This window comes from Anolis sagrei, chromosome 4 (genome assembly GCF_037176765.1).
Source record: "Anolis sagrei isolate rAnoSag1 chromosome 4, rAnoSag1.mat, whole genome shotgun sequence".
Lineage (NCBI taxonomy): Eukaryota > Metazoa > Chordata > Lepidosauria > Squamata > Dactyloidae > Anolis > Anolis sagrei.
Window position 1 is genome coordinate 238901673 of NC_090024.1, and position 27891 is coordinate 238929563.

General features: G+C 41.8%; 1 protein-coding gene across 1 annotated transcript; it reads left to right on the plus strand.

Moving 5' to 3' along the window:
• The first annotated feature begins 93 nt into the window (after positions 1–93).
• Positions 94–24877, plus strand: ARFRP1 (ADP ribosylation factor related protein 1). The gene is made up of 8 exons (XM_060771902.2): positions 94–196; positions 7362–7461; positions 8225–8312; positions 8558–8640; positions 11920–12001; positions 13867–13937; positions 21190–21290; positions 23902–24877. The coding sequence occupies exons 2-8, from the start codon at positions 7369–7371 to the stop codon at positions 23987–23989; spliced, it is 606 nt and encodes a 201-aa protein (XP_060627885.1). The 5' UTR covers positions 94–196; positions 7362–7368; the 3' UTR covers positions 23990–24877.
• The last annotated feature ends 3014 nt before the right edge of the window (positions 24878–27891 follow it).

Consider the following 27891-nt stretch of genomic DNA (forward strand, 5'->3'; position numbering starts at 1 on the left):
TCTCTGTGGTTCTTCATGGCCGCAAGGAGCCAAGCGGGGAGAAGCGTCAAGGCGGCGCGGTGCATTTCGGGAAGGGTAGTTTCTTTCGAGGCGAAGGGGAAGGCGTGCCTAAGGGACGTCGGGCAGGGCGGGGACTCCATTTCCCGGGATGCTCTGCGTTCTAAAGGGGAAGCAGCCTGAGAGAGCTTGGCCTGGGGTGAGTTTGTCTCCTTCTTCAAGGCCTCAGGGCTGTTCTTACTCTATTTAATATATATTTTATGTTTTAAAAGTATTTTTGTAAAAGGGAAGGGAGAATTAGAGGATGCTTGAGAACTGTTTGGTGTGCTTATGTGTTGTTATTCTTTTAATAGGAAATATAGCTGCATTTTATGGGAAATTAATACAATATATCTATTTGTATATATAAAAATGCTCTGTGCATAATGAGTACCTTAAAAACAAAAGAATCAATGAACGAAATCACACCAAATTTGGCAACAAAACGTCTCACTACACAAGGAGTGACCATCACTCAAAACATTATGGTTTTGTCATTTGGAAGTTGTAGTTGCTGGGATTTATAATTCACCTACAATCAAAGAGCATTCTGAACTCCATCAATGATGGAATTGAACCACACTTGACACACAGGACTCCCCTGACCAACAGACAACACTAGAAAGGTTTGATGGGCATTGATGTTGAGTTTGGGAGTTGTAGTTCACCTACATCTAGAGAGCACTGTGGACTCAAACAGTGATGGACCTGGACCAAACCTGGCACAAATACTCAATCTGCCCAGATATAAACACAGATGGAGTTTGGGGAAAATAGACCTTGACATTTGGGAGTTGTACTTGTTGGGATTTATAGTTCACCTACAATCAAAGAGCATTATGAACTCCACCAATGATACAATTGAACCAAACATGGCATACAGGACTTCCATGACCAACACACTGGAAGGGTTTGGTGGGCATTGACCTTGAGTTTGGGAGTTGTAGTTCACCTACATCCAGAGAGCACTGTGGACTCAAACAATGATGGATCTGGATCAAACCTGGCACGAATATGCAATATGCCCAAATATGAACACAGATGGAGTTTGTGGGAAATAGACCTTGACATTTAGGATTTGTACTTACTGGGATTTATAGTTCACCTATAATCAAAGAGCATTCTGAACTCCACCAATGATAGAATTGAACCAAACATGGCATGCAGGACTTCCATGACCAACAAAACACACTGGAAGGGTTTGGTGGGCATTGACCTTGAGTTTGGGAGTTGTAGTTCACCTACATCCAGAGAGCACTGTGGACTCAAACAATGATGGATCTGGACCAAACTTGACGCAAAAATTCCATATGCCTAAATATGCACACAGATGGAGTTTGGAGGAAATAGACCTTGACATTTGGGATTTGCAGTTACTGGGATTTATAGTTCACTACAATTAAGGAGCATTCTGAAACCCACAAACAACAGAAATGGGGCAATCTTCCCACACAGAACCCCCATGACCAACAGAAATTACTTAAGGCCATCCAGTCCAACTCTCTTCACCAGGGCAAGAAAATGTAATCAGAGCCCTCCTGACAAAGAGCCATCCAGACATAAATATACATAGATAGATATGATTCTCTCTCTCACACACACAGATATAGTATCACAGATTTGAAAGAGACCCTTAAAGAAGGACTATGATATGTTGCATATTCCAGAGTAGGCAAACCAGACACTCTCCCCATCAACACTGACAAAGAAACAACAAGAAATACTGTTTACTCACAAGCATCAAGGAATTACATATATTAGAAACCAACACTTTCTCATTACTTTATTTTCCAGATCTCCAGACTGGGCCACAGCAACACGTGGCAAGGGACAGCTAGTATAATTTATAAAAATAAAGTTAAAAGTATAAGGTTTTGCTGTGAGGTGAATCTCATAAAAGGTGCACTCTGCACTATTATAATAATAATAATAGATAAATTACAATAATAATAGGTTGCCATGTTCTAGAGGCATTCTCTCCTGACGTTTCGCCTGCATCTATGGCAAGCATCCTCAGAGGTAGTTGGAACTAGGAAAATGGGTTTATATATCTGTGGAATGACCAGGGTGGGGACAAAGGACTCTTGTCTGTTGGAGCTAGGTGTGAATGTTTCAACTGACCACCTTGATTAGCATTTGATGGCCTGGCAGTGCCTGGGGCAATCTTTTGTTGAGAGGTGATTATTATTTATTTATTATTTATTTAGCAGTTTTGTATACCGGTCTTCTCACCTCTGTTCGACGGACTCAGGCCAGTTTCCAACATCAATATTACAGACAGTCATTAAAACATCATTTTCTAAATCACACTAAAACATTAAAATAGCAAAATACAATCATATAATTACAGGGGTCAGTCGTCATCAAAAGTCATTATTCGTCGTCATCCATCCATATCACAGGATCATGGCTCATTCGTCGAATGCCAATCCCCAAAGCCAAGTTTTCACCTGTTTCCTGAACGTTAAGATAGAAGGGTCAGTTCTGATCTCCAGTGGAAGGGAGTTCCAGAGTCGAGGGGCCACCACCGAGAAGGCCCTGTCTCTCGTCCCCACCAGCCGCGCCTGTGAGGCCGGTGGGATTGAGAGCAGGGCCCCTCCAGACGATCTTAGCAATCTTGGTGGCTCCTAGGGGAGGATACGTTTGGACAGGTAAATTGGGCTGGAGTCGTTTAGGGCTTTATAGGTTAAGACCAGCACTTTGAATTGTGCTCGGAAGCTGACTGGCAGCCAGTGGAGCTGGCGCAACAGAGGAGTAGTATGCTCCCTGTACCCCGCTCCCGTTAGTAGTCTGGCTCTGTTGTTTTGCTGTTGTAATTTTAGAGTTTTTTTTAATACCGGTAGCCAGATTTTGTTCATTTTCATGGTTTCCTCCTTTCTGTTGAAATTGTCCACATGCTTCTTGTGGATTTCAATGGCTTCTCTGTGTAGTCAGCCATAGCAGAGCACCTGATGAACCAACCTGGACACAGCATATTATTTGAGAACACAGAAATGCTGGACCACTCTCACAACCACCATGTCAGACTACACAGAGAAGCCATTGAAATCCACAAGGATGTAGACAATTTCAACAGAAAGGAAGAAACCATGAAAATGAACAAAATCTGGCTACCAATATTTTAAAAAAACAGAGTAGAATAATCTAAATGTATCATAATAATAACAATAATAATAAAGTAAAATAATAAATGTAAGAATAAAATAATAAATGGCAACAATGAGACCGGACAATGTTTTTAACAAGGATACACTATAAATTTATATGTTATTGATATGTTAATTTTTATTATATGTTATGCTTCTAATTGTATTTATGATATTGTAAGCATTGAATTTTACCCTGTTAACTGCCTTGAGTCGCCTATGGGCTGAGAAAGGCGGTATACAAATACAGTAAATAAATAAATAAATGTAATAAATGTAATCAAAACAATAATAGAGTAAAATAATAAGTGTAATAATAATAACAAATAGAGAAAATAATAAATGTAATAATAATAATAATAAATAGAGAAAAATAATAAACGTAATAAAATAGTAGTAATAATAATAGAGTAAATTAATAAATGTAATAAAAATCATACTAATAATAGAGTAAGATAATAAATAATCTTGACTCGAATATAAGCCGAGGGAAGCTTTTTCAGGCTGAAAAAGGGGCTGAAAAACTATGCTTATACTTGAGTATATACAGTAGTTAATTAACAATTCTCTATCAGTATTTATGGTATGCAGGCTCCCCCTCTGCTCTCCATCCACCTTCTGTTTACAAGCAGCTAGGCTACATTAAATACTAGTTTCCATCTTAATCTGGAAACAACTACATTAGTTAAGGTTTCTGTTTTCACTCAAGTTTGAATGGCAGTTGTGAGTAAAGTGTGTTGGGATCTTATTTTGGGAGAAGGCTTGGATATATTTATTTATTTATTTATTTACTTTGCTTATATACCGCTGTATCTCAAGCCCGAAGGCGACTCACAGCGGTTCACAAACAGTAAAAACAGTAGAAACAGCAGTGGTTCCATACAACATATAACAATTGACTTAACACATTATCCATAAATTACCAATAAGCAATTACAATGCACAATTATTACAAAAAACAACCGTACCCAATCTTCTCATCATCCAAGCGTAGTCCAGGTTCGTTGTCCATTGTTCCATTCCTATGTTCCATTACCAGATTGCACTAAATTACTCAAACGCCTGCACATACATCCAGGTCTTCACCTTTTTGCGGAATACCATTAGAGATGGTGCTAGTCTAATGTCTGTAGGAAGGGCGTTCCACAGCCGAGGAGCCACCACCGAGAAGGCCCTATCTCTCGTCCCCGCCAGCCGAGCTTGAGAAGCAGGCGGGATCGAGAGCAGGGTCTCCCCGGAAGATCTCAAAGTCCTGGTGGGTTCATAGGCAGAGATGCAGTCAGATAGGTAGCTTGGGCCGGAACCGTTTAGGGCTTTAAAGGCCAACGCCAGCACTTTGAATTCAGCCCGGTAGCAGATCAGTTGCCAGTGGAGTTGGCGCAACAGGGGGGTTGTATGCTCCCTGCGCTCCGCTCCTGTTAAAATCATGGCTGCCGAGTGTTGGACTAGTTGGAGCTTCCGAGCTGTCTTCAAAGACAACCCCACGTAGAGAGCGTTGCAGTAGTCTAAACGGGATGTAACCAGAGCGTGGACTGCCATGGCCAAGTCAGACTTCCCGAGATACGGGCGCAGCTGGCGCACAAGCTTTAGCTGTGCAAATGCTCCCCTGGTCACCGCCGAAACCTGGGGTTCCAGGCTCAGCGATGAGTCCAGGGTCACACCCAAGCTGCGAACCTGCGTCTTCAGGGGGAGTGCGACCCCGTCTAACACAGGCTGTAACTCTATGCCCTGTTCGGCCTTGCGACTGACCAGGAGTACCTCTGTCTTGTCTGGATTCAATTTCAATTTGTTCGCCCTCATCCAGACCGTCACAGCGCCCAAGCACCGGTTCAGGACCTGAACAGCCTCCTTAGTAGCAGGTGGAAAGGAGTGACAGAGTTGGACATCATCTGCGTACAGATGACACCGTACCCCGAAACTCCGGATGATCCCCCCCCCAGCGGCTTCATGTAGATGTTAAACAACATGGGAGACAATATTGAGCCCTGAGGAACCCCACAAGACAATGGTTGTGGGGTTGAACAGGTGTCCCCCAACAACACCTTCTGAGATCGGCCCTCTAGGAATGACCGGAGCCACTGCAAAACAGTACCTCCAAGACCCATCCCTGCGAGGTGTCCCAGAAGGATACCGTGGTCGACGGTATCGAAGGCCGCTGAGAGGTCAAGCAGCACCAACAGGGACACACTCCCCCGTCGAGCTCCCGGCGCAGATCATCCACTAAGGCGACCAAGGCTGTCTCGGTACCATGTCCCGGCCTAAAGCCAGACTGTGCCGGGTCTAGATAATCCGTGTCTACCAAGAATACCTGGAGTTGTGAGGCCACCACACGTTCCAAGACTTTGCCCAAGAAGGGGAGATTGGAAACTGGCCGATAGTTGTTGAATTTAGTCGAATTTAGTTGTCGAAAATACATTCAATAAATAAATAAATAAATACCTGTAGGCAAGTAAGCAAATAACTCTTCACCACAAAGTCAAAGCATTCTTGCTTTGAGGGTCTAGTTATGTGTGGTTTCAGTGCACAAACATTATTTTGGAAGAGATGAAACCAATCCTTGTGCAGCAGGATGGTTAAAAAATACATCCTTGCAAAGCAAATCTCGAAGTATCTGTATTTTATTCAAATGCCAAATATAGCCGCATGCAAGAAATAAACCGCAGATGTATCTGCTAGTTTAGAAAGCTGACGCTATCTCCTTCAAACTAGTTATATATAGAATGGAGAAACCACACCACCTGCTTCTGTTTTTTTTGTTTTTGTTCTTGAGCTGACACTGTGGTTTTAAAGCATCCTCCCTAAACTGTGAGAATGATAGCAACTTTCTCATTTGCACTGATAGTGGCTCGGAGCTAAAATGGCAAAGCAGTTGCCATTGTTCTCTCTTGATTTCCTGCCTCCCTGACTTTCCTATTTTACTTAATAAAATAAAATGCATGTACGGTATTCTCCCTTTCAACAGCTGGTATATTTTGACAACTTATAAAAATAGTAATTGGGACTGTTTCGTAAGTCCAGTGAAAGTAGCTGTAATACTAGTAAGTAATTGAGGTACTCCTGGTCAGTTGTAAGGCCGAACAGGGCATAGGGTTACAGCCTGTGCTAGATGGGGTTACACTCCCCCTGAAGGCACAGGTTCACAGCTTGGGAGTGATCCTGGACTCATCGCTGAGCCTGGAACCCCAGGTCTCGGCGGTGGCCAAGAAACCTTTTGCACAATTAAAGTTTGTGCGCCAGCTGCGCCTGTACCTTGGGAAGTCTGACTTGGCCATGGTGGTCCACGCTCTGGTTACATCCCATATTGACTACTGCAAAGCTCTCTACGTGGGGGTGCCTCTGAAGACTGCCCGGAAGCTGCAATTAGTCCAACGCTCGGCAACCAGATTGCTAACAGGAGCGGAGTACAGGGAGCGCACAACTCCTTTGTTGCGCCAGCTCCACTGGCTGTCAATTAGCTTCCGAGCACAATTCAAAGTGCTGGTTTTCACCTACAAAACCCTATACGGCTCTGGCCCGGTTTACCTGTCCGAATGTATTATCCCCTATGAAGCATCAAGATAATTAAGATCTTCTGGTGGGGCCCTGCTCTCGGTTCCACCACTTTTGCAATCATGTCTGGTGGGAACGAGAGACAGGGACTTTTCTGTGGTGGCTCCTCGGCTATGGAACTCTCTCCCAAATGAGATCAGATCTGCCCCCTCTCTCCTATCCTTCAGGTGGCTGATGAAATCCTGGCTATGGAAGGAAGCATTCCCAGAGTAATGATTGAAACCGGCTACAGAACAAAGTTACCAACTACACATACAGACTGAGTTGGACATGATTTTATCTTGGCGATTTGGCTTATTTGTAATTTTAATCAATATGTATTTTAACTCGTTATTATATGATGTTTTTAGATTGTGCTGTTAGCATTGAATCCTTGCTGTAAGCCGGTCTGAGTCCCTCTACGGAGGTTGAGAAGATCCGGATATAAAAGTTTTAAATAATAAATAAATAATATAGTTCTAAAAAGCCTGGGAAAATTTTTTTAAAAGGTCTTTGCTTGATGGGGAGCAATAAACGCAGTAATCTGAACTTCCGTTAAGCTCAGTCAGGGAGAAGAAAGTGGAGTGGCAAAAATCATTTCAGTATAATGTTTTGGAAGCATTTTGACCGTTTTGTTTTTTCTTTTGATAGGAGCAGAATGTATACCTTGCTCTCTGGGCTTTACAAGTATATGTTCCGGCGGGATGAGTACTGCATCTTGATCCTTGGACTGGACAATGCTGGGAAAACGGTGGGTTCCAGTTTTGTTTAAGGGTTTCCTGGAACCCATACTAGCTCTTTCCTTTCTCAACGGAAAAACCCTCAACTTACACATCAAGTTGACTTAGACACTAAGATATGGTAAACTAACAATAGAAAGAAGAGCAGTTGGAAGCAAAACCTTTTTGTGCTTTTATTTACTTTACATTTTCACTGTGTTTGTTGTTGCTGAACTACAAGCATAACTTCCTTTTTTCAAAACTTAATAAAACCCATTAAGTAGGTGACGTCCCCCATTCTCCATACACTGAGTAAACCGATTTCTGGCGTTTTTCATGACTCTTGTCAGCATAGCAGGCGTTATGTTGGCAATTTCTTCCTGGATGTTGGTCTTCAAATCTTGTAAGGTCCTTGGACGGTTCACAAAAACACGGGATTTCAAAAAACCCCATAGAAAAAAAATCACAAGGGGCCAAATCTGGAGAATGGGCCGGGGATTAACGTAACGTAACTCAAAAACCACTGGATGAATTGACACCAAATATGGACACAATACACCTATCAGACCAATGAGTGACCATCACTCATAAAAACACTAAAAAACACAGCAGAAGAGACTTAAAAAGCAAAAAATAAATAAAAAACATATACATGGACTGGGCCACAGCAACACGTGGCTGGGGACGGCTAGTTGCATATAAATCACAGTCTTTGCACTGATGGCTAGCAGTGGCAGGATTCAATTTTGCAGTGTTGTTTAAATGACCCGCTTTCTTCTTTTCTTTTCCTCCCAGACCTTCCTCGAACAGACTAAAACAAGATTTAACAAGAATTACAAAGGAATGACCTTATCCAAAATCACAACCACCGTGGGCTTGAACAGTAAGTGAATTGTTTTTTGGGGAAGGATGAAGAGAACCAAGTCCAAGATGACATGAACTTCTGAGGCAAAGAAATTATTAATAACATAAAACACCAGGAGGGCTGAAGTTTGCTCATGCCTGTAGCAGACTATAATGTGTTTGCATGAACAGAGAGCACCTTCCTCTTGAACAAGCCTTAGTAAAGTTTTGTGGAACTACTTTGTGGTGTTTTACTGTGTTTGACTGCCTGTCCTTGTCTCCTAGTTGGCACAATAGACGTGGGCAAGGCCAGGCTAATGTTCTGGGATCTTGGAGGACAAGAGGAACTTCAGTCTCTCTGGGATAAGGTCAGTCTCACAGTTGCTTTATTCTCTTAATCATCTCTTGGAAGGAGAGGGATTTTAACAGGCAGTGTCTCAAATCGTGTTGCCTAGTTAGTATTAATGACCCAATTTCAGTATATATGTATATTCAAAAAGCTAAATTTCACAATAGTAATGCCTAACTTGTTCCATTGACTTTTAAATGGGAATGACATTATCAGCTTAGGGTAGTTGTGAGTTTTCCGGGCTGTATGGCCATAGTCACCTACAGATGTGAGAGCTGGACCATAGGGAAGGCTGAGCGAAGGAAAATAGATACTTTTGAACTGTGGTGTTGGAGGAAAGTTCTGAAAGTGCTTTGGACCACAAAAAAATCCAACCAGTACATACTTTAGGAAATAAAACCCAACTGCTCATTGGAGGGAAGGATATTAGAGACAAAGTTGAAGCACTTTGGCCACATCATGGGATGAAAGGAAAGCTTAGAGAAGACAATTATGCTGGGGGAAATGGAAGGAAAAAGGACGAGGGGCCGACCAAGGGCAAGATGGATGGACAGTATCCTTGAAGTGACTGGCTTGACTCTGAAGGAGCTGGGGGTGGATATGGCCAACAGGGAGCTCTGGCCTGGGCTGCTGTATTGTTGGGCTTGGCCTCATGTAAGCCGCCCCGAGTCCCCTTGGTGAGATGGAGGCGGGGTAGAAATAAAGTTATTATTATTATTATTATTAACTAGCTGTCCCCTGCCATGCATTGCTGTGGCACAGTCTGTTGATCTGGAAAATAAAGTAATGAGAAAGTGTTGGTTTCTAATATATGTAATGTCTTGATGTTTGTGGGTAAACAGTATTTCTTGCTGTTTCTTTGTCAGTGTTGATGTGGAGAGTGTCTGGTTTGCCTACTCTGGAACATGCCTTCTTTAAGGTCCTTCTTTAAGGGTCCCTTTCAAATCTATGATACTATATCTCTCGGTGTGTGAATCATATCTATCTATCTATATCTCTATCTATGGCTGGATGGCTCTTTATCAGGAGGACTTTGATTATGTTTTCTTGCCCAGATGAAGGGAGTTGGATTGGATGTCCTTAAGTATTTTCTGTTGGTCGTGGGTGTTCTGTGTGGGAAGTTTGCCCTGATTCTGTCATTCGTTGGGTTCAGAATACTCTTTGATTGTATGTGAACTGTGAATCCCAGTGACTACAACTCTCAAACATCAAGGTCTAATTCCCCCAAACTCCATCTGTATTCATATTTGGGTGTATTGAGTGCTTGTGTCAAGTTTGGTCCAGAGCCATCATTGTTTGAGTCCACAGTGCTCTCTGCATGTATTTATTATTTATTTTTATTTGCTTTATTTGTATACCGCATTTTTCAGCCCAAACAGGCGACTCAATGCGGTTTACATGGTGCAGGTTATCATAACAATGTAGGTGAACTACAACTCCCAAACCCAAGGTCAATGCCCACCAAAACCTTCCAGTATTTTCTGTTCGTCATGGAGTTCTGTGTGCCAAATTTGGTTCAATTCCATCGTTGATGGAGTTCAGAATGCTCTTTGATTGTAGGTGAACTATAAATCCCAGCAACTACAACTTCCAAATGACAAAATCATAATTTTTTGAGTGATTCTCACTCCTTGTGTTATGAGACGTTTTGTTGTCAAATTTGGTGTGATTTCGTTCATTGGTTCTTTTGTTTTTAAGGTACTCATTATGCACAGAGCATTTATGTATAGATAGATGATAATAATAATAATTATTATTATTATTATTAATATTATTATTATTTTGGGTCTGCATCCCATGCGCTGCCAGTAAGTTTCCACAGGGCATTATTGCATGCAGCTACTTTGTGCTTGGTGTTCATACAATGTTTCTAAATGTTAGTGTTCAATCGGGGAGATATGTAGGTTGGTAATATTAATACATTTTCTATTTTTTCATGTTCAAACTGTTTAGAGCCTTGCGGCATGTAGCATGGGTGACATAAGATTTTGCTTTACCCAGCCCTTAGTCTCACTTTCGAATACTTTTCCATCATAGCTGTTACTATCCAAGTACCAATATCATAACTGCTGTTACAGTCAGTGGCCACACTGCTGCAGTACAGCACCGTAACATTTTCAACCATCCAAGTAACTGCACCATAGCATTGCTTGTATGGGAAATTGTGGCATAGAAACAGACATGAAATCCAACTTGAGAAAATGTAATAGTGGATCAGCTTTTCTTTCAAGGTCTTGTTTTAGGTCTGTGAAATGTTTGCTTCCTGATCAGATAGATCAGTGGTTCTCAACCCACCTAATGCCACGACCCCTTAATCCAGTTCCTCATGTTGTGGTGACCCCCAACCATAACATTGTTTTCATTGCTACTTCATAACAGTCATTTTACTACTGTTATGATTCGTCATGTAAATATCTGATATGCAGGATGTATTTTCATTCACTGAACCAAATTTGTCACAAATACCCAATATACCAACATTTGAACACTGGTGGGGTTGGGGAGGGGTTGATTTTGTCATTTGGGAGTTGTAGTTGCTGGGATTTATAGTTCACCTATAATCAAAGAGCATTCTGAACTCTGCCAGCGATGGATTTGAACCAAACTTGGCACACAGACTTCCCATGACCAACGGAAAATACTGGACGGGTTTGGTGGGCATTGACTTTGAGTTTGGGAGTTGTAGTTCACCTATATCCAGAGAGTACTGTGGACTCATACAATGGTGGATCTGGACCAAACTTGGCACGGATACTCAATATGCCCAAATGTGAACACTGGTGGAGCCTGGGGAAAATAGATCTTGACATTTGGGAGTTGTAGTTGCTGGGATGTATAGTTCATTACAATCAAAGAACATTCTGAACTCCACCAACGATAGAATTGGCTCAAACTTCCCACATGGAATCCCCATAACCATCAGAAAATACTGTGTTTTCAGATGGTCTTTGGTGACCCCTCTGATACCCCCTCGCAACCCTCCCAGGGGTCCCGACCCCCAGGTTGAGAAACACTGAGATAGATTATCTCTCCATGCCATCACTGTATTGATCTCCATATATATTTGTATCAAGAGAAGCGTGACTACAAGAGGCCGTCAGACACAAGGGCTTTCTGCTCCCTTCAGTTGCAAGCAAAGCAGTGCTCGAATAAATTGTACTATATTTCCAGTATTGTTGTGTTGACAAACAACATTTGCATTTAACAGTTTAGAAAGGAAGTATCGTATCATTGGAAGATTCTTTAAAGATGTAAATGTTCAATGATAAATTACATAATTTTTTTTATGTGGGTTTAGTACTATGCAGAATCCCATGGAGTCATCTATATTATCGACTCTACCGATGAAGAACGGCTTCAAGAATCCAAACGAGCTTTTGGTGAGTATAAAGAAATATCTCTTGGAAATTATCCCTATTGAAGCAGTAGTTTTTAAAACTGTTTGGGGAAAAGAAGAGTCTATTAATGTGTTTTGCCAGCAGGTCAAATATGCAGATAATAACTGGAGTTTAGAGATTGCTCAATAATCCCTACACACATACAAACATAGATGGGGGAAAGGGGTCTCCACTGAAGCTTTATCACACATCCTTGTTCTTCAGAGTCCAGTTATCACGGGGTCAGAAAGTGAGGGGAAGTCTCCTGAACAGGGGCACAGACAGCAAAAGAAACACCACAGGGGTGTTAACCCTTCTGTGTGCTAAGCATGTATGTGTGTGTATATATATTTGTGTGTGTGTTTATGTATGGGCAGGAATTGACAGAACGGAATGGGTTTATGGATCTCTGAACACTGACCATGAGATTGTTTACTATTGTGTTATGTACTGATATTTTTAACCTGTTAACCGTTTGATTGCTTTTATGTATGTATGTATTTCTGACACAGGCATCGAATTGTGCCTTCCTTTGTAAGCCGCCCTGAGTCCCCCCTTGGGGGTGAGAAGGGCGGGGTATAAGTAACTGAAATAAATAAATAAATAAATATATGTGGCTGAAGTTACGGCATATACTCGGGTATAATCCGAGTTTTTCGGCCCTTTTTTAAGACTGACACCCCCCCCCCCCTTTCTTGGCTTATACTCGAGTCAAAGTTATTTATTATTCTACTCTGGTATTATTATTACATTTATTATTTTACTCTATTATTATATTTATTATTTTACTTTATTTATTATTGGGGGTTTTTTACATTTATTATTTTACTCTATTATTATTACATTTATTATTTTACTCTATTATTATTACATTTATTATTTAATTCTATTTATTATTATTATTATTATTATTATTATTATTATTATTATTATTTAGTTTACTCTATTATTAGTGGGAGGATACATAAACACATTTGCATTGAAGAATGTTAGAATAATGGTTTAATCAGAGTTGGACAGGCGTATCTTAAATTACAGTTTTACGTAACTTTTCAAAAACATTTAACCTGCTGCTGCCTCAATTAATGTAATTTTATTGGTATCTATTTTTAGTTTGAAATCTACCAGTAGCTGCTGCGTTTCCCACCCTCAGCTTATACTCAAGTCAATATGTTTTCCCAGTTTTTTTGTGGTAAAATTAGGTGCTTTAGTTTATATCCGGGTCGGCTTATACTCAAGTATATACGGGTACATTTAAAATGTACCTATTTTGATTTACATACAAATAAAACTTAAGAACAAACCTACCAAACCTTTTTTATTCATAACTTGGGGACTGCCTGTGTGTGTGTGTATTCACAGTATGCATTAATTGACGTTAATTCTATTTCCTAATTTGCAACTCTTAATTTGCTTTCAAGTTTCTAGTTTTCCTGGAGTCTCTCAAGGTTTTGTTTTGATTTTTTTTATTCCATACAAGATTCCTTTTTATTCCTTTTTATTATTTAAGTTGGAGCCCCTGGTGGCGCAATGGGTTAAAATCTTGTGCCGGGAGAACGGGTTGAGCTCCCTCTGTCAGCTTCAGCTCCCCATGCAGGAGCATGAGAGAAGCCTCCCACAAGGATGGTAAATCATCAGAACATCCGGGCGTCCCCTGGGCAATGTCCTTGCAGACGGGCAATTCTCTCTCACACCAGAAGCGACTTGCAGTTTCTTAAGTTGCTCCTGACACGGAAAAAAAGCTATTTAGTTCCAGGTTGTTTCACCAAACGAGCCCTTTCAATGCTTATTGTCAAAGCATTTTAACTCCAACATACTTAGACTGGGTTTTTCTTTGATTTTTTCCCTATCTTTTCATTTCCTTACAGAAAAGATGGTTACTAGTGAAGTCCTGGAAGGTGTTCCATTGCTGGTTCTGGCTAACAAACAGGATGTAGAGGTGAGTTTGTATCATACTTAAAATTATTGCCCAAGTTGGTATCATCTATTTCAGATTCCAGGCAATTTCTCCCAAAATTTTATTTATGTTTTGTTTATATTAGAATGTATAGAGTGGTGGTTGTGATTTGTTTTGTTTTTCATCTATCGCCCATGAAAGCAGTTAACAGCATTAAACAAAATATCAAACACTACAACTGACAATAAAACGGAATGACCGCAATAAAAAAAATTAAGTGTTGTCAAAGGCTTTCATGGCTGGAATCACTGGTTTGCTGTGAGTTTTCCGGGCTGTATGGCCATGTTCCAGAAGCATTCTCTCCTGATGTTTTGCCCACATCTATGGCAGGCATCCTCAGATATTGTGAGATATGTTGGAAACTAGGCAAGTGGGATTAATAATAATAATAATAATAATAATAATAATAATAATAATACTGTATTGTCGAAGGCTTTCATGGCTGGAATCACTAAGTTCTTGTGGGTTTTTTCGGGCTATATGGCCATGTTCTAGAGGCATTTCTCCTGACGTTTTGCCTGCATCTATGGCAAGCATCCTCAGAGGTAGTGAAGTCTGTTGGAACTAGGAAAAAAGACCTCACTACCTCTGAGGATGCTTGCCATAGATGCAGGCGAAACGTCAGGAGAAATGCCTCTAGAACATGGCCATATAGCCCGAAAAAATCCACAAGAACATAATAATAATAATAATAATAATAATAATAATAATAATCTGTATTTATACCCCGGCACCATCTCCCCAATGGGGACTTGGGCGGCTAACATGAGGCCAAGCCCAAAAATACAATACAACACAATAAAATACAGAATACAGAAACAAAATTACATCAGAAGATAATTACAATAGCAAAGTAAAATAATAAAGCAATTTCACACAAAATAAAATCGAACAGGATGGGCCACTGCACCACCGGGGTGTCCGAATACAATATAGTTATATTATAGTACTAGCCATCCCCTGCCACGCGTTGCTGTGGCCCAGTCTGTGTATATGTGTTTTGTGTGTGTATATATGTGTATGTGGCTTTGCACATTCATTGTAATGCATTTTTTTGTTTTTTGGCTTTTTAAGTCTCTTCTGTTGTGTTTTTCAGTATTTTTATGAGTGATGGTCACTTGTTGGGAAGTTTGCCCCGATTCTTTTGTTGGTAGGGTTCAGAATGCTCTTTGATTGTAGGTGAACTATACATCCCAGTAACTACAACTCCCAAATGTCAAGGTCTATTTCCCCCAAACACCATCTGTGTTCATATTTGGGTATATCATAGAATCATAGAATCAAAGAGTTGGAAGAGACCTCATGGGCTATCCAGTCCAACCCCCTGCCAAGAAGCAGGAATATTGCATTCAAATCACCCCTGACAGATGGCCATCCAGTTCCTGTTTAAAAGCTTCCAAAGAAGGAGCCTCCACCACACTCCGGGGCAGAGAGTTCCACTGCTGAACGGCTCTCACAGTCAGGAAGTTCTTCCTCATGTTTAGATGGAATCTCCTTTCTTGTAGTTTGAAGCCATTGTTCCATTGCGTCTTAGTCTCCAGGGAAGCAGAAAACAAGCTTGCTCCCTCCTCCCTGTGGCTTCCTCTCACATATTTATACATGGCTATCATATCTCCTCTCAGCCTTCTCTTCTTCAGGCTAAACATGCCCAGCTCCTTAAGCCGCTCCTCATAGGGCTTGTTCTCTAGACCCTTGATCATATGGAATATGATCCAAGTGCCAAGTTTGGTCCAGATCCATCATCGTTTGAATCCACAGTGCTCTCTGGATGGAGGTGAACTACAACTCCCAAACTCAAGGTCAATGCCCACCAAACCCTTCTAGTGTTTTCTGTTCATCATGGGAGTCCTGTGTGCCACGTTTTGTTCAATTCCATAATTGGTGGAGTTCATAATGCTCTTTGATTGTAGGTGAACTATAAATCCCAGCAACTGCAACTCCCAAATGACAAAATCAAAAAATTTTGAGTGGAGGACATACATTGGATTGTTAAGTGTATACTGTCCAAATTTGGTGTCACTTCGTCCAGTGGTTTTTGAGTTCTGTTAATCCCACAAACGAACATTACATTTTTATTTATATAGATAATAATAATACGGTAATTCTTACCTGCCTCTCCTCGTGGCTTGAGGCAGGTTACAGCATAATTAATAAACATAAACATTGTAAAAATATTAAAATATATGTCTATAAACAATTTTCCACTGTCTTCCGACTTCCTGTCCCTGGATTACATCCCAGACTTTTCTTTCATTTTCTTTTCTCTGTAGACTAGTTTACAAGAAATTGGATTTAGCTACCGAACAGTAGCCTCAAATATAACAATAAAAATGTCATAAAAGGGCTATTGAGCTGGTCCAGTGCGCAAGAGCATCATTCCTTCATGGATTTGCAATCCGGTGTTTGGCCCGAAAGTACACATATTGCATTGATTTTGTATTGCCATCAGCATCACTTGATGGAAATAGATCTTAGCTGGTATGCAGTCTTTTAATCTTTAATGGGCCATTTGATTGTTTGTTGCAACAATCTCAGCTTTTCAGAGTCGTCATATGGTTTTCTATCCCAGCACGCAAACTCTACGTACTCTTTTTCAGTCTCATCATGCTTTGACGCTGACTGCGGTCGGGCAGCACTTCCATGTGTACAGAAAGAAGGCCGCCCAAATAAACATTGGGCCTAGTCAGGCTTACGGAAAAGTAAATTAAAGTGCTGTTGACCATGCATTTGGGGAAGGGGGAGGCTGTTTATGTGCAAATGCTACGAGTATTTGTAATGATGGGGAAATATGTAGCTTTGCTTTAGAAACTAGGTAGAAAAGCTCTTTTGGTGGGATGTGGAATCTGGCCTTGAAGGAAGTGAGTCACATTTTGTTTCTGCTCTACTATCTCCTTTCCATCAGCACTTTTGGGGTTTGTTTGTTTTTGTCGTGTCAGGAGCGACTTGAGAAACTGCAAGTCGCTTCTGGTGTGAGAGAATTGGCCGTCTGCAAGGACGTTGGCCAGGGGACACCCGGATGTTTTGATGTATTACCATCCTTGTGGGAGCCTTTTCTCATGTCCCCGCATGAGGAGCTGGAGCTGATAGAGGGAGCTCATCCGCGCTCTCCCCCGATTCGAACCTGCAACCTGTTGGTCTTCAGTCCTGCCGGCACAAGGGTTTAACCCACTGCGCCACCGGGAGCTACTTTTTGGGTGATAACTTGCAAAGCTTTAGCGCAGGCATGGGCAAATTTCTTCGACTTTCCAGGTGTTTTGGACTTGAACTCCCACAATTCCTAACAGCCAGTAGGATGTTAGGAATTGTGGGAGTTGAAGTTCAAAACACCTGGAGGGCCCAAGTTACGTATCAAAAACTTTGCATTAACTTTGCAAACTTTGCAAAAACTTTGCAATAATGTATTGTCGAAGGCTTTCATGGCTGGAATCACTGGGTTGTTGTAGGTTTTTCAGGCTATAAGGCCATGTTCTAGAAGCATTCTCTCCTGACATTTCACCTGCATCTATGGCAAGCATCCTCAGAGGTTGTGAGGTCAGATACCTGCCATAGATGCAGGTGAAATGTCAGGAGAGAATGCTTCTAAAACAGTGGTTCTCAACCTGTGGGTCCCCAGATGTTTTGACCTTCAACTCCCAGAAATCTTAACAGCTGGAAAACTGGCTGAGATGTCTGGGAGTTGTAGGGCAAAACACCTGGGGACCCACAGGTTGAGAACCACTGTTCTAGAACATGGCCATATAGCCCAAAAAACCTACAACAACCCAACTTTGCGTAAGTTAGTATAAAACTGATAAAAATAGGAGTGCAAGTGGCTAAATATCTTGTGACCAAAAACAGACAACAACAACCGCATTGGCTGTAGCCTCCAATAACTCTTCCTCTGTACATGAGGCAGGTCATTGTAGACAGGCATACAGATGCGGGGTTGTCTATTTTGCTCCACAGTCGCACAAGGTGTGGGATTCACCTGCTTCACTTGGGCAGACTTGTGCCAAACAGGGCAGGCATACTCTTTGTCAGTGTTGATGTGGAGAGTGTCTGGTTTGCCTACTCTGGAACATGCAACATATGATTGTCCTTCTTTAGGGGTCCCTTTCAAATCTGTGATACTATATCTTTCTCTGTGTGTGAATCATATATATCTATCTTTATTTATGACTGGATGGCTCTTTGATTACATTTACTTGCCAAGGTGAAGAAAGTTGGACTGGATGGCTGTTGAGTAAGACAAGGCTAGGACCAATGTTCTTACTAATTTTGGGTCTTCACTCCGTGTGCTGCCAGTAGGTTTCCGCAAGATGTTATTGTGTGCAGCTACTTTGTGCTTGGTGTTCATGCAGTGTTTCCCATATGTTAATGTTCTATCTAAGGCAGGGGTCCTCAAACTTTTTAAACAGAGGGCCAGGTCACAGTCCCTCAAACTGTTGAAGGGCCGGATTGTAATTTGAAAAAAGCATGAATGAATTCCTATGCACACTGCACATAACTTATTTGTAGTGCAAAAAAAAACCCCACTTAAAAACAGTACAATAATTAAAAGGAAGAACAATTTTAACAAATATAAACTTATTAGTATTTCAATGGGAAGTGTGGGGCTGCTTTTGGCTGTTGTTGTTGTTGTTGTTGTTGTGTGCTTTCAAGTCATTTCAGACTTAGGTTGACCCTGTGTGAGGGCTGGGTAAATAACCTTGGAGGGCCGTATCCGGCCCCCGGGCCTTAGTTTGAGGACCCCTGCTTTATATAGATGACATATAGATGATAGATGGTATATTAGGTAGGTAGGCAGGCAGATAGATTAGATAGATAGATAGATAGATAGATAGATAGATAGATAGATAGATAGATATCCTGCCAAGCATGTAGTTGTTTATGAGGGATGTCTTTGGATAAAACAGACCAGAACTGACTTAAAACTCGAAGAAGAATGAAGTGTTGTATTGTCGAAGGCTTTCATGGCCAGAATCACTGGGTTGTTGTAGGTTTTTCCGGGCTATATGGCCATGTTCTAGAGGCATTTTCTCCTGACGTTTCGCCTGCATCTATGGCAAGCATCCTCGGAGGTAGTGAGGTCTGTTGGAAGTAGGAAAATTGGTTTATATATCTGTGGAATGACCCGGGTGGGGCAAAGGACTTCTGTCTGCTGGGGCTAGGTGTGAATCTTTCAACTGACCACCTTGATTAGCATTTAATGGTTTGGAAGTGCCTGGGGGTCCCACCCTGGTCATTCCACAGATATATAAAACCCATTTTCCTACTTCCAACAGACCTCACTATCTCTGAGGATGCTTGCCATAGATGCAGGCGAAACGTCAGGAGAAAATGCCTCTAGAACATGGCCATATAGCCCGGAAAAACCTACAACAACCCAGTGAAGTGTTGCTTTGAAGATATGTGACCAATATTTGACTAACTCCTTTTTTGGTCATCTGCCCAGTTTTTCTTTCTCTCATTATATATTGTGGCTTTTCCACCTCTGTTTTCTTTCTAATTTGATACTCTTGAGTCTACAAAACCACAAACGTAGTGCTTAGGTTACCTAATTTCATACGTCTTGGAATTTGATAGCACGTTAATGATGTTTGCTTCCGTCAAACTTCTTATCTGCTAGAGACGTCATCACTTAAACACTTTAGGCATGCGGATTTTAGGTGTGAAGGTTGTTGCCATATACGCAGTTGCCTTAAAATGTCAAACTCTTTCCATTAGCTCACTAGTAGTGGAATCTCTGACCTTCTGTGATTAGATTTATGTAAGCAAGAATCATCACTTCTTGGCGTTCTGAGTAAAGCAAAGTGGGACAGGGCTAAACATTTCTGTAGTTGGAGATGACTGCTATAAAAAAGGCCCATAAAAGTTGAAAGAGACCCCAAAGGCCATCCAATCTAGCCTCCTTCGACCAGGCAGGAAAACACAATCAAAGGACTCCCGACAGATGGCCATCCAACCTCTGCTTAAAAGCCTCCAGGGAAAGAGACTCCTCTGGACTCCATATGCCACCAATGAACAGCGCTTCCCCTTTCGACCACAGCAGCAATTGCCCAACAAGGAATTTTCTTCCCTCGGACATGCCAGAACTCTTCTCTCGCTGGAGTTGTGCCATTCATATGTTCCCATAAATGATATGTTTTACTTTTTTTGGATCTTTAAGACATAAAACATACATTGCCTACACCAGGTCTGTATTATCAAAGGCTTTCATGGCCCAAGTCACTGGGTTGTTGTTGTTTTTCAGATTTGAAGTTTTTAAATACTGGTAGCATAGATGAAGGTGAAACGTCAGGAGAGAATGCTTCTAGAATATGGCCATACAGCCCGAAAAACCTACAACCCAAGAAACCATGAAAATGAACAAAATCTGGCTACCAGTACTTAAAAAACTCTAAAATTATAGCTGTAAATAAAGAACAACACTCAAACACAGGGGAACTGCAGACAAGAAACAATGAGGAACAGCTAACCTTTCAACAAAGGAATCCCCCAGGCATTAACAAGCCACCTCTAAAACTGTCAGGCCATCAAATGCTAATCAAGTTGGCCAATTAAAACATTCACAACTTGGGTTGTTGTAGGTTTTTCGTGCTCTATGGCCATGTTTTAGAAGCATTCTCTCCTGATGTTTCGCCTGCATCTATGGCAAGCATCCTCAGAAGTTGTGAGGACCTCACAACCTCATAGGATGCTTGCCGTAGGTGCAGGCGAAATGTCAGGAGAGAATGCTTCTAGAACATGGCCATATAGCCCGAAAAACCTACAACAACTGTGATTCCAGCCATGAAAGCCTTTGACAGTACATTCACACATTGCTCCAACAGACAAGAGTTCTTTCTCCCACCCTGGACCTTCCGCAGATATATAAACCCAATTTTCCTAGTTTCCAACAGACCTCACAACCTCTGAGAATGCCTGCCATAAATGCAGGCAAAACGTCAGGAGAGAATGCTTCTAGAACATGGTCGTTCAGCCCATAAAACCTACAATAAACCAGGGCTGTATTTATTCTATGAGCACATAGGTTGGGAAGGACTCCCTCCCTCATAAAACTATTTTATGACTGGAGATTTCTTCACTCTGGGTTTTGTGGATGGGGCACATGGAGTTCTGGGTGCATATTTTCCGAGAAATGCACCTCATTAACTCTGTTACAGTTGGTGGAGATAAGACACGTTGTGCATTGAGACCCCTTAAAAATTGACATATGCACTTGACTTGTTTCCCTCCCTTCCTCCCACCGTAGAACTGCCTGTCGATTCCTGACATCAAGACCGCCTTCAGCGATTGCATCAACAAAATTGGGAAGAGAGACTGCTTGACCCAAGCTTGCTCCGCCCTCACTGGGTAAGTGGAGAAAGGCAGCCTGCCTGTAGTATTCTGCCAAAAATTACAAAATGCATGAAAATTACCAGACCCTAGGACATGGCTGTACATGTACTGTGAATTTACCTTTTGACCGTTCCACTTCAGCCTTGACAAAAAACATTTCTTGAGAGTGACGGCATAGATGAGAGCTGTAGTGCTTAATGGATATTGCTGTTTTGTTGTGTGTCTTCAAGTTGTTTCCAGCTTATGGCAACTCTAAGACACATATGTCAAATTCAAAGCCTTTGGCCCAAATCTAGTCCATCATGTCCTTTTATATGGCCATCCAGATGCTGGACGCCAATTCCTAGATTCCTCATCCTTGAACATCACAAGTAAAGCTGATGGGAGTTCGGATACAGTGATATCTGTATTATTGTATGGGAATTGGGATACAGTAATATCTGTTTTATTGTATGGGAATTGGGATACAGTAATATCTGCATTGCTGGTGGCACAGTGGGTTAAGTGGGCACAGCGGGGACGAGAGATAGGGCCTTCTCGGTGGTGGCTCCTCGGCTGTGGAACGCCCTTCCCACGGACATTAGACTAGCACCATCTCTAATGGTATTCCGCAAAAAAGTGAAGACCTGGCTGTTTGTGCAGGCGTTCGAATAATTAGTGCAATGATTGGTAATGAACATAGGAATGGAACAATGGATGACGAATCTGGGTTATGTTTCGGATGAGGAGACGATAGTGAGTAGTTACTGTAGTAATTGTTTATTAACTGTATTAATTGTGTAATGTGTTAAGCTGTGAGTTGTTTTTACACTGTTGCATTGAATTTTTGCTGTTCGTATAGGTTGTGAACCGCTGTGAGTCGCCTTCGGGCTGAGAACAGCGGTATATAAGTAAAGTAAATAAATAAAATAAATTAATAAATTAAACCGCTGAGCTGCTGAACTTGCTGACCAAAAGGTTGGTGGCTCAAATCTGGGGAGCTCCCGCTATTAGGCCCAGTTTGTGCCAACCTAGCAGTTCAAAAACATGCAAATGTGAGTAACTCAATAGGTACCACTCAGGTGGGAAGGTAGCGGCGCTCTATGCAGTCATGCTGGCAACATGACCTTCGAGGTGTCCATGGACAGTCTATGTCAGCCCAATCTACCAGCATAGGCTACATAATCCAACCCACACAACTTTGTTGAACTTCAGTTAGTTTTGTAAATTACTGTGGATGATTATTTAGATTTTATACAGTGAAGATTTAAAATAATGAAGTCTTGGGGGGAAAAGGAAAAGAAAGTGAGCAAAAAAGTGAGCAGAAAACAAAAGGAGAAAAAAAAGAAAAAAGTATATGGATATTTAAAAAAGATATTCTATATTGATCTTCCCAATCTTCTTCTTTGTGGTTTCATATTGTTTTTTCTGTTTTTGTTTGTCCGGCCGCTCCTCCTCTATCTGGATTTTTTGAAGCTTTATATCTTCAAGTTGCTTTGGTCTCTTTCAAGTAGTCATTAAATAGTGTCCAATCCGTGGTTTTTATATCTCTACCTTGTGATTTTGCAACTAAGAAGGTCGGTTTGTCCATACTCCTCATATCCAGTACTTTGACTATCCATCGGTCTATGGAAACACCTTCCATCATCATCATCATCATCATCATCATTAGCTGTCCCCTGCCACACGTTGTTGTGGCCCAGTCTAGTGATCTGGAAAATAAAGTAATGAGAAAGTGTTGGTTTCTAATATATATAGTATTTCTTGCTGTTTCTTTGTCAGTGTTGATGTGGAGAGTGTCTGGTTTGCCTACCCTGGAACATTGTCCTTCTTTAGGGGTCCCTTTCAAATCTATGATACTATATTTGTGTGTGTACAAATCATATCTCTCTATATCTATGGCTGGATGGCTCTTTGTCAGGAGGGCTTTGATTATGTTTTCTTGCCCTGGTGAAGGGAGTTGCACGGGATGGCCTTAAGTATTTTCTGTTGGTCATGGGGGTTCTGTGTGGGAAGTTTGGCCCAATTCTGTCATTGGTGGGGTTCAGAACACTCATTGATTGCAGATATAAATCCCAGTGACTACAACTCCCAAATGTCAAGGTCTATTTTCCCCAAACTCCATCTGTGTTCAGATTTGGGCGTATTGAGTCCTTGTGCCAAGTTTGGCCCAGATCCATTATTGTTTGAGTCCACAGTGCTCTCTGGATGTAGGTGAACTACAACTCCCAAACTCAAGGTCAATGCCCACCAAACCCTTCCAGTATTTTCTGTTGGTCAAGAGAGTTCTGTGTGCCAAGTTTGGTTCAGTTCCATTGTTGATGGAGTTCAAAATGCTCTTTGATTGTAGGTGAACTATAAATCCCAGAAACTACAACACCCAAATGACAAAATCATTTTTTTTTTACTAATGGTCACTCCTTGTGTTGTGAGACGTTTTGTTGCCAAATTTGGTGTGATTTCGTTCATTGGTTCCTTTGTTTTTAAGGTACTCATTATGCACAGAGCATTTATATAGATTATTATTATTATTATTATTATTATTATTTATAATGACACTTAGTATAGGGAACCAACTGGGGAAAATATAATGAAGATGATTGCTAAAGGTGGTGATAAAAGCTGGTGTTTTCTTCTGTTTCCTCAGCAAAGGGGTGAATGAAGGCATCGAGTGGATGGTGAAGTGCGTGGTGAGGAACATCCATCGCCCTCCGCGACAGAAGGACATCACGTAAAGAGCGGCGATGTGGGATTGAATTCAGGACCCCTTTGTCCTGCAGAGACTCCTTCCTCATTGTCTTTCTGTCTGACTCCTCCTCTCTTTCATTCCCTCGTTCTCTCTTTCCTGAGGAGATTCCCAGGACTTCTGGTTCCTTCTTAGCCGGCGTGTGGCAAATGAAAAGGCACACATGTTTCCGTTTGGTGTCTCATGGGAGAACCCCATAACCGAGAAGGATTTTGACTCGAGTCTTTACCTAGCGATGCCTCCCGAGCAACAGGGCAGGGTGCTTGTGCGTCTGCCTGACTGTTGATACTCCGCAATTTGCACAAGGCTCGGGTTCCTTCCGCATTGCTTTAACTTGTGGGACTAGTGATTCTTCAGGCATCCGGTGTGCTTGAAATACTGGAAATCTCTCATTCTAGTTCCCATTTGTTCTCAGCCTGAATTGTATCAGCAGTATCCGAGTATATTTGTATTGCGAAAGGGGGCTGGAAATGGGAGGAAATGGTTCCTTTTGTAACAGAGACAGCATTTCACTAATCCAGGAGGTGATGCTGGGGCTCATTCCTCCACTTCCACTCTTACTATAAATCTCCATAAACGAGGTCCACGTGGACTTTTACTCTTTTTGTTTCCAATCCGCTTTGTCACTTTTGTCTGCAGTGTTGCAGAAGTAGAAGCCAAAGGCTGCAATGTAATGTTTACTCCCACAGTGAGGTGTACTAGATGAGGCACAGACACACTTAACACAATCTTTTGCCTCTTGTTTCAGTTGAAAGAATGGGGGGAAAATAGTTGGGAGCAGTTCTGAAACTGAGGAACTAAGTTGCTAAATCTGTTCCCAGGATGCAGAGAGACTGTTCAGGGATTTCTGTCCAATAAAGTTTGATATTCCTCTGTGTAGGTTGCCTTTAATGCTATTTCAGCAGAATTTATATGTACTGAACGCTGTTCTGCCAAGCAGGCCCATCCAAATATGATGTTTTCCTAGACCTCAAAAATCCAGACCACAAAAATCCAGAGGGGAATAGCTACTTCTGGAATTCTCAGGATGCAGTAATATACCTTTTACATAGACACCTCAAGTAATCGGTGTTATTTCGTCTTCGGAGGCACATCTTCCTCTCCATTGCTTGTGTCAAATACATTACACACGGCACTGGATTCAGCGTACTCCAAAATATTTCAGTGCACACTTATCTTGATTGATTGATTGTACTTATTTACCGCTTTGCTCACTCCTGGGGGAGACTCAAAATGGTTCCCAACTTAATAATCGCAAAGTTCAATGCCTCACAAATATAAAAATCCATCACATATTTAAAATATATATAACTCTCTTTCCTTCCCTCTCTCTCTCTCTCTCTTTAACCCACTGTGGTGGCGCAGTGGGTTAAAGCACTGAGCTGCTGAGCTTGTTGATCGAAAGGTCGCAGGTTCGATTCCGGGGAGTGGCGTGAGCTTTCGCTGTCAGCCCTAGCTTCTGCCAACCTAGCAGTTCGAAAACATGCAAATGTGAGTAAATCAATAGGTACCGCTCCGGCGGGAAGGTAACGGCGCTCCATGCAGTCATGCCGGCCACATGACCTTGGAGGTGTCTACGGACAACGCTGGCTCTTCGGCTTAGAAATGGAGATGAGCACCACACCCCAGAGTCAGACATGACTGGGCTTAAAGTCAGGGGACTACCTTTACACACACACACACACACACACACATATATATATATATATATATAAAACAACCACCATGTCAGACTACACAGAGAAGCCATTGAAATCAATAAGCATGTGGACAATTTCAACAGAAAGGAGAAAACCATGAAAATAAACAAAATCTGGATACATTCCCAGAAACCACAGCTAATAGCAAATCCTATTGACTTGAAGGACTGTTGGTCTAAGAATAACGCAGAATTGTTCCAGAGGACATAAAAAATGTCCAAGACGGACATATTTTGTTGGACATGGATAAACAAAATCACAGGTATTGTTCCTGTGGATATGGGAGTCATATTGCATTATAAGATGTTTCAGTTTTGGTTTAGAGTTTGTTTGTTTGGAATCCTGCCCTGTAGCAAAGAGATAAAATCATTTCTCGTGGGAAACCTGCTTTTGTTTCCCATGAGAAATAACTGCATCTCTGCTACAACAAAACCTACATGGTTTGGAAATCCTACCTCATAAATAACCACCTTGTATGTCCGGTCAGTTCCCAGTGTGGCCTCTGTTTAGAAGAAATGTTTCACAGTGAGACTGAGGGAGAAGAGAGGCTTCTAGACAAGATCAAAGAAAAAGCTGTGGAGACTTGGGAAATCTCTCCCTACTTTTGTCAGTCACGTCCATCATAAACACAAGGTTTGGGTAAGTCCCTACTTGGACCACCAAACAAAGCTATGAGCTCATCCACGTCTTGCTGCCTCAACTTTCTGCAGAAATGGGTAAACCACAGGTGTGCATGCAAAGATGTCAGAGTCTGGGTTGTTGTAGGTTTTTCAGGTTATATGGCCATGTTCTAGAAGCATTCTCTCCTGATGTTTCGCTACCATCTATGGCAAGAATCCTCAGAGGTTGTGAGGTCAGAGTCTGCTTGAATGAGCCCACAAAACCTGAGGAATCAGGATTGCACAGTTCGAAGAGACCACAAGGGCCATTCAGTCCAACTCTCTTCTGCCATTCAGGAAGACACAAAGCATTCCCAAAGATAGGCACACTGCCTCTGTTTAAAAACCTCAAGAGAAGGAGACTCCATTGGACACCCAGGTGGCAGCAAATGCTGTTGTCAAATATCACCGGATTTGGCTCTCCTGACACCACAAGATGTCTTAACCTGCCATCCAGACCTAGTCTCTCTTTGCCTCAAGGCATGGAGGATCTGGCCACTTCCTGCTCTCATAGGCAGTGAAGGTATTCATTGAAGCCATCCAAAAGGCATCAACCAAAAAATCTTATACTTATGAGTGATCACACTTAGTTTCCATTGTAAACAATTCAGCCTTGGTCTTATTGGAGCTCCCACTCCAGTAATCCTGTACTTCCTGGTCCATCTGTCACATAGAGCGCTATCCCTCTCTTTAACTCAAGTGTTCCTTAGCAGCAGTCTCTTGATACTGTAAGAAAGCAGGAAACCATCCTGCTTCCTCGATCCCTTATCCACCCATTTCTCAGAGGTTATAAAAGTGTGTACCCGCCAGTTGCTTCCCCTCCCTCTACCTCCAGTCTGGGGCTTGGGATTAGTCAACTCTCCAAGACTCCATTTAAACACATGGCTTCTAATGACCTGACTTACCTCTCTGGGAAAACAGCTTCTCTAGTAGCTGAAACTTCTATGAAGAGTGCCAGTGAACCATGCGCACTAAGAGCAGGCCCCACATACCTAAGTTCCCACAAGGGTAAGGTGGTCCTGCGTACTTTCCGAAAGTGGTGTCTTGCTTCCACATGTGCCAGGATATCATCCTTCCGGCCGCCTTTCAGAATCCTTCCTCATCTTTCGAAGTGTTACTTCATTCCGTGGATGTTTGGCGAACCCTCACCTTTATGTCCACAGAATATCATCTCACAGAAAATTGCCCAGTACTGTAAGGATGCCTTAGGCTCTCCAGGTTCCTCTCAATGTTTGCCCCCTTGGATCACAGCTACTATATGCCTCTCCTATCAGCTATCAGATTGACAACTGGAAAATAGAGGGAGAAAATGTGGAGGTCGTGACAGACTTTGTATTTCTAGGTGCAAAGATTACTGCAGATGCAGGCTGTGGCCAGGAAATCAGAAGACGCTTACTTCTTGGGAGGAGAGCAATGTCCAATTTCGATAAAATAGTAAAGAGTAGAGACATCAGACTGGCAACAAAGATCCATTGCCTAGTCAAAGCCATGGTATTCCCTGTAGTAACCTACGGATGCGAGAGCTGGACCTT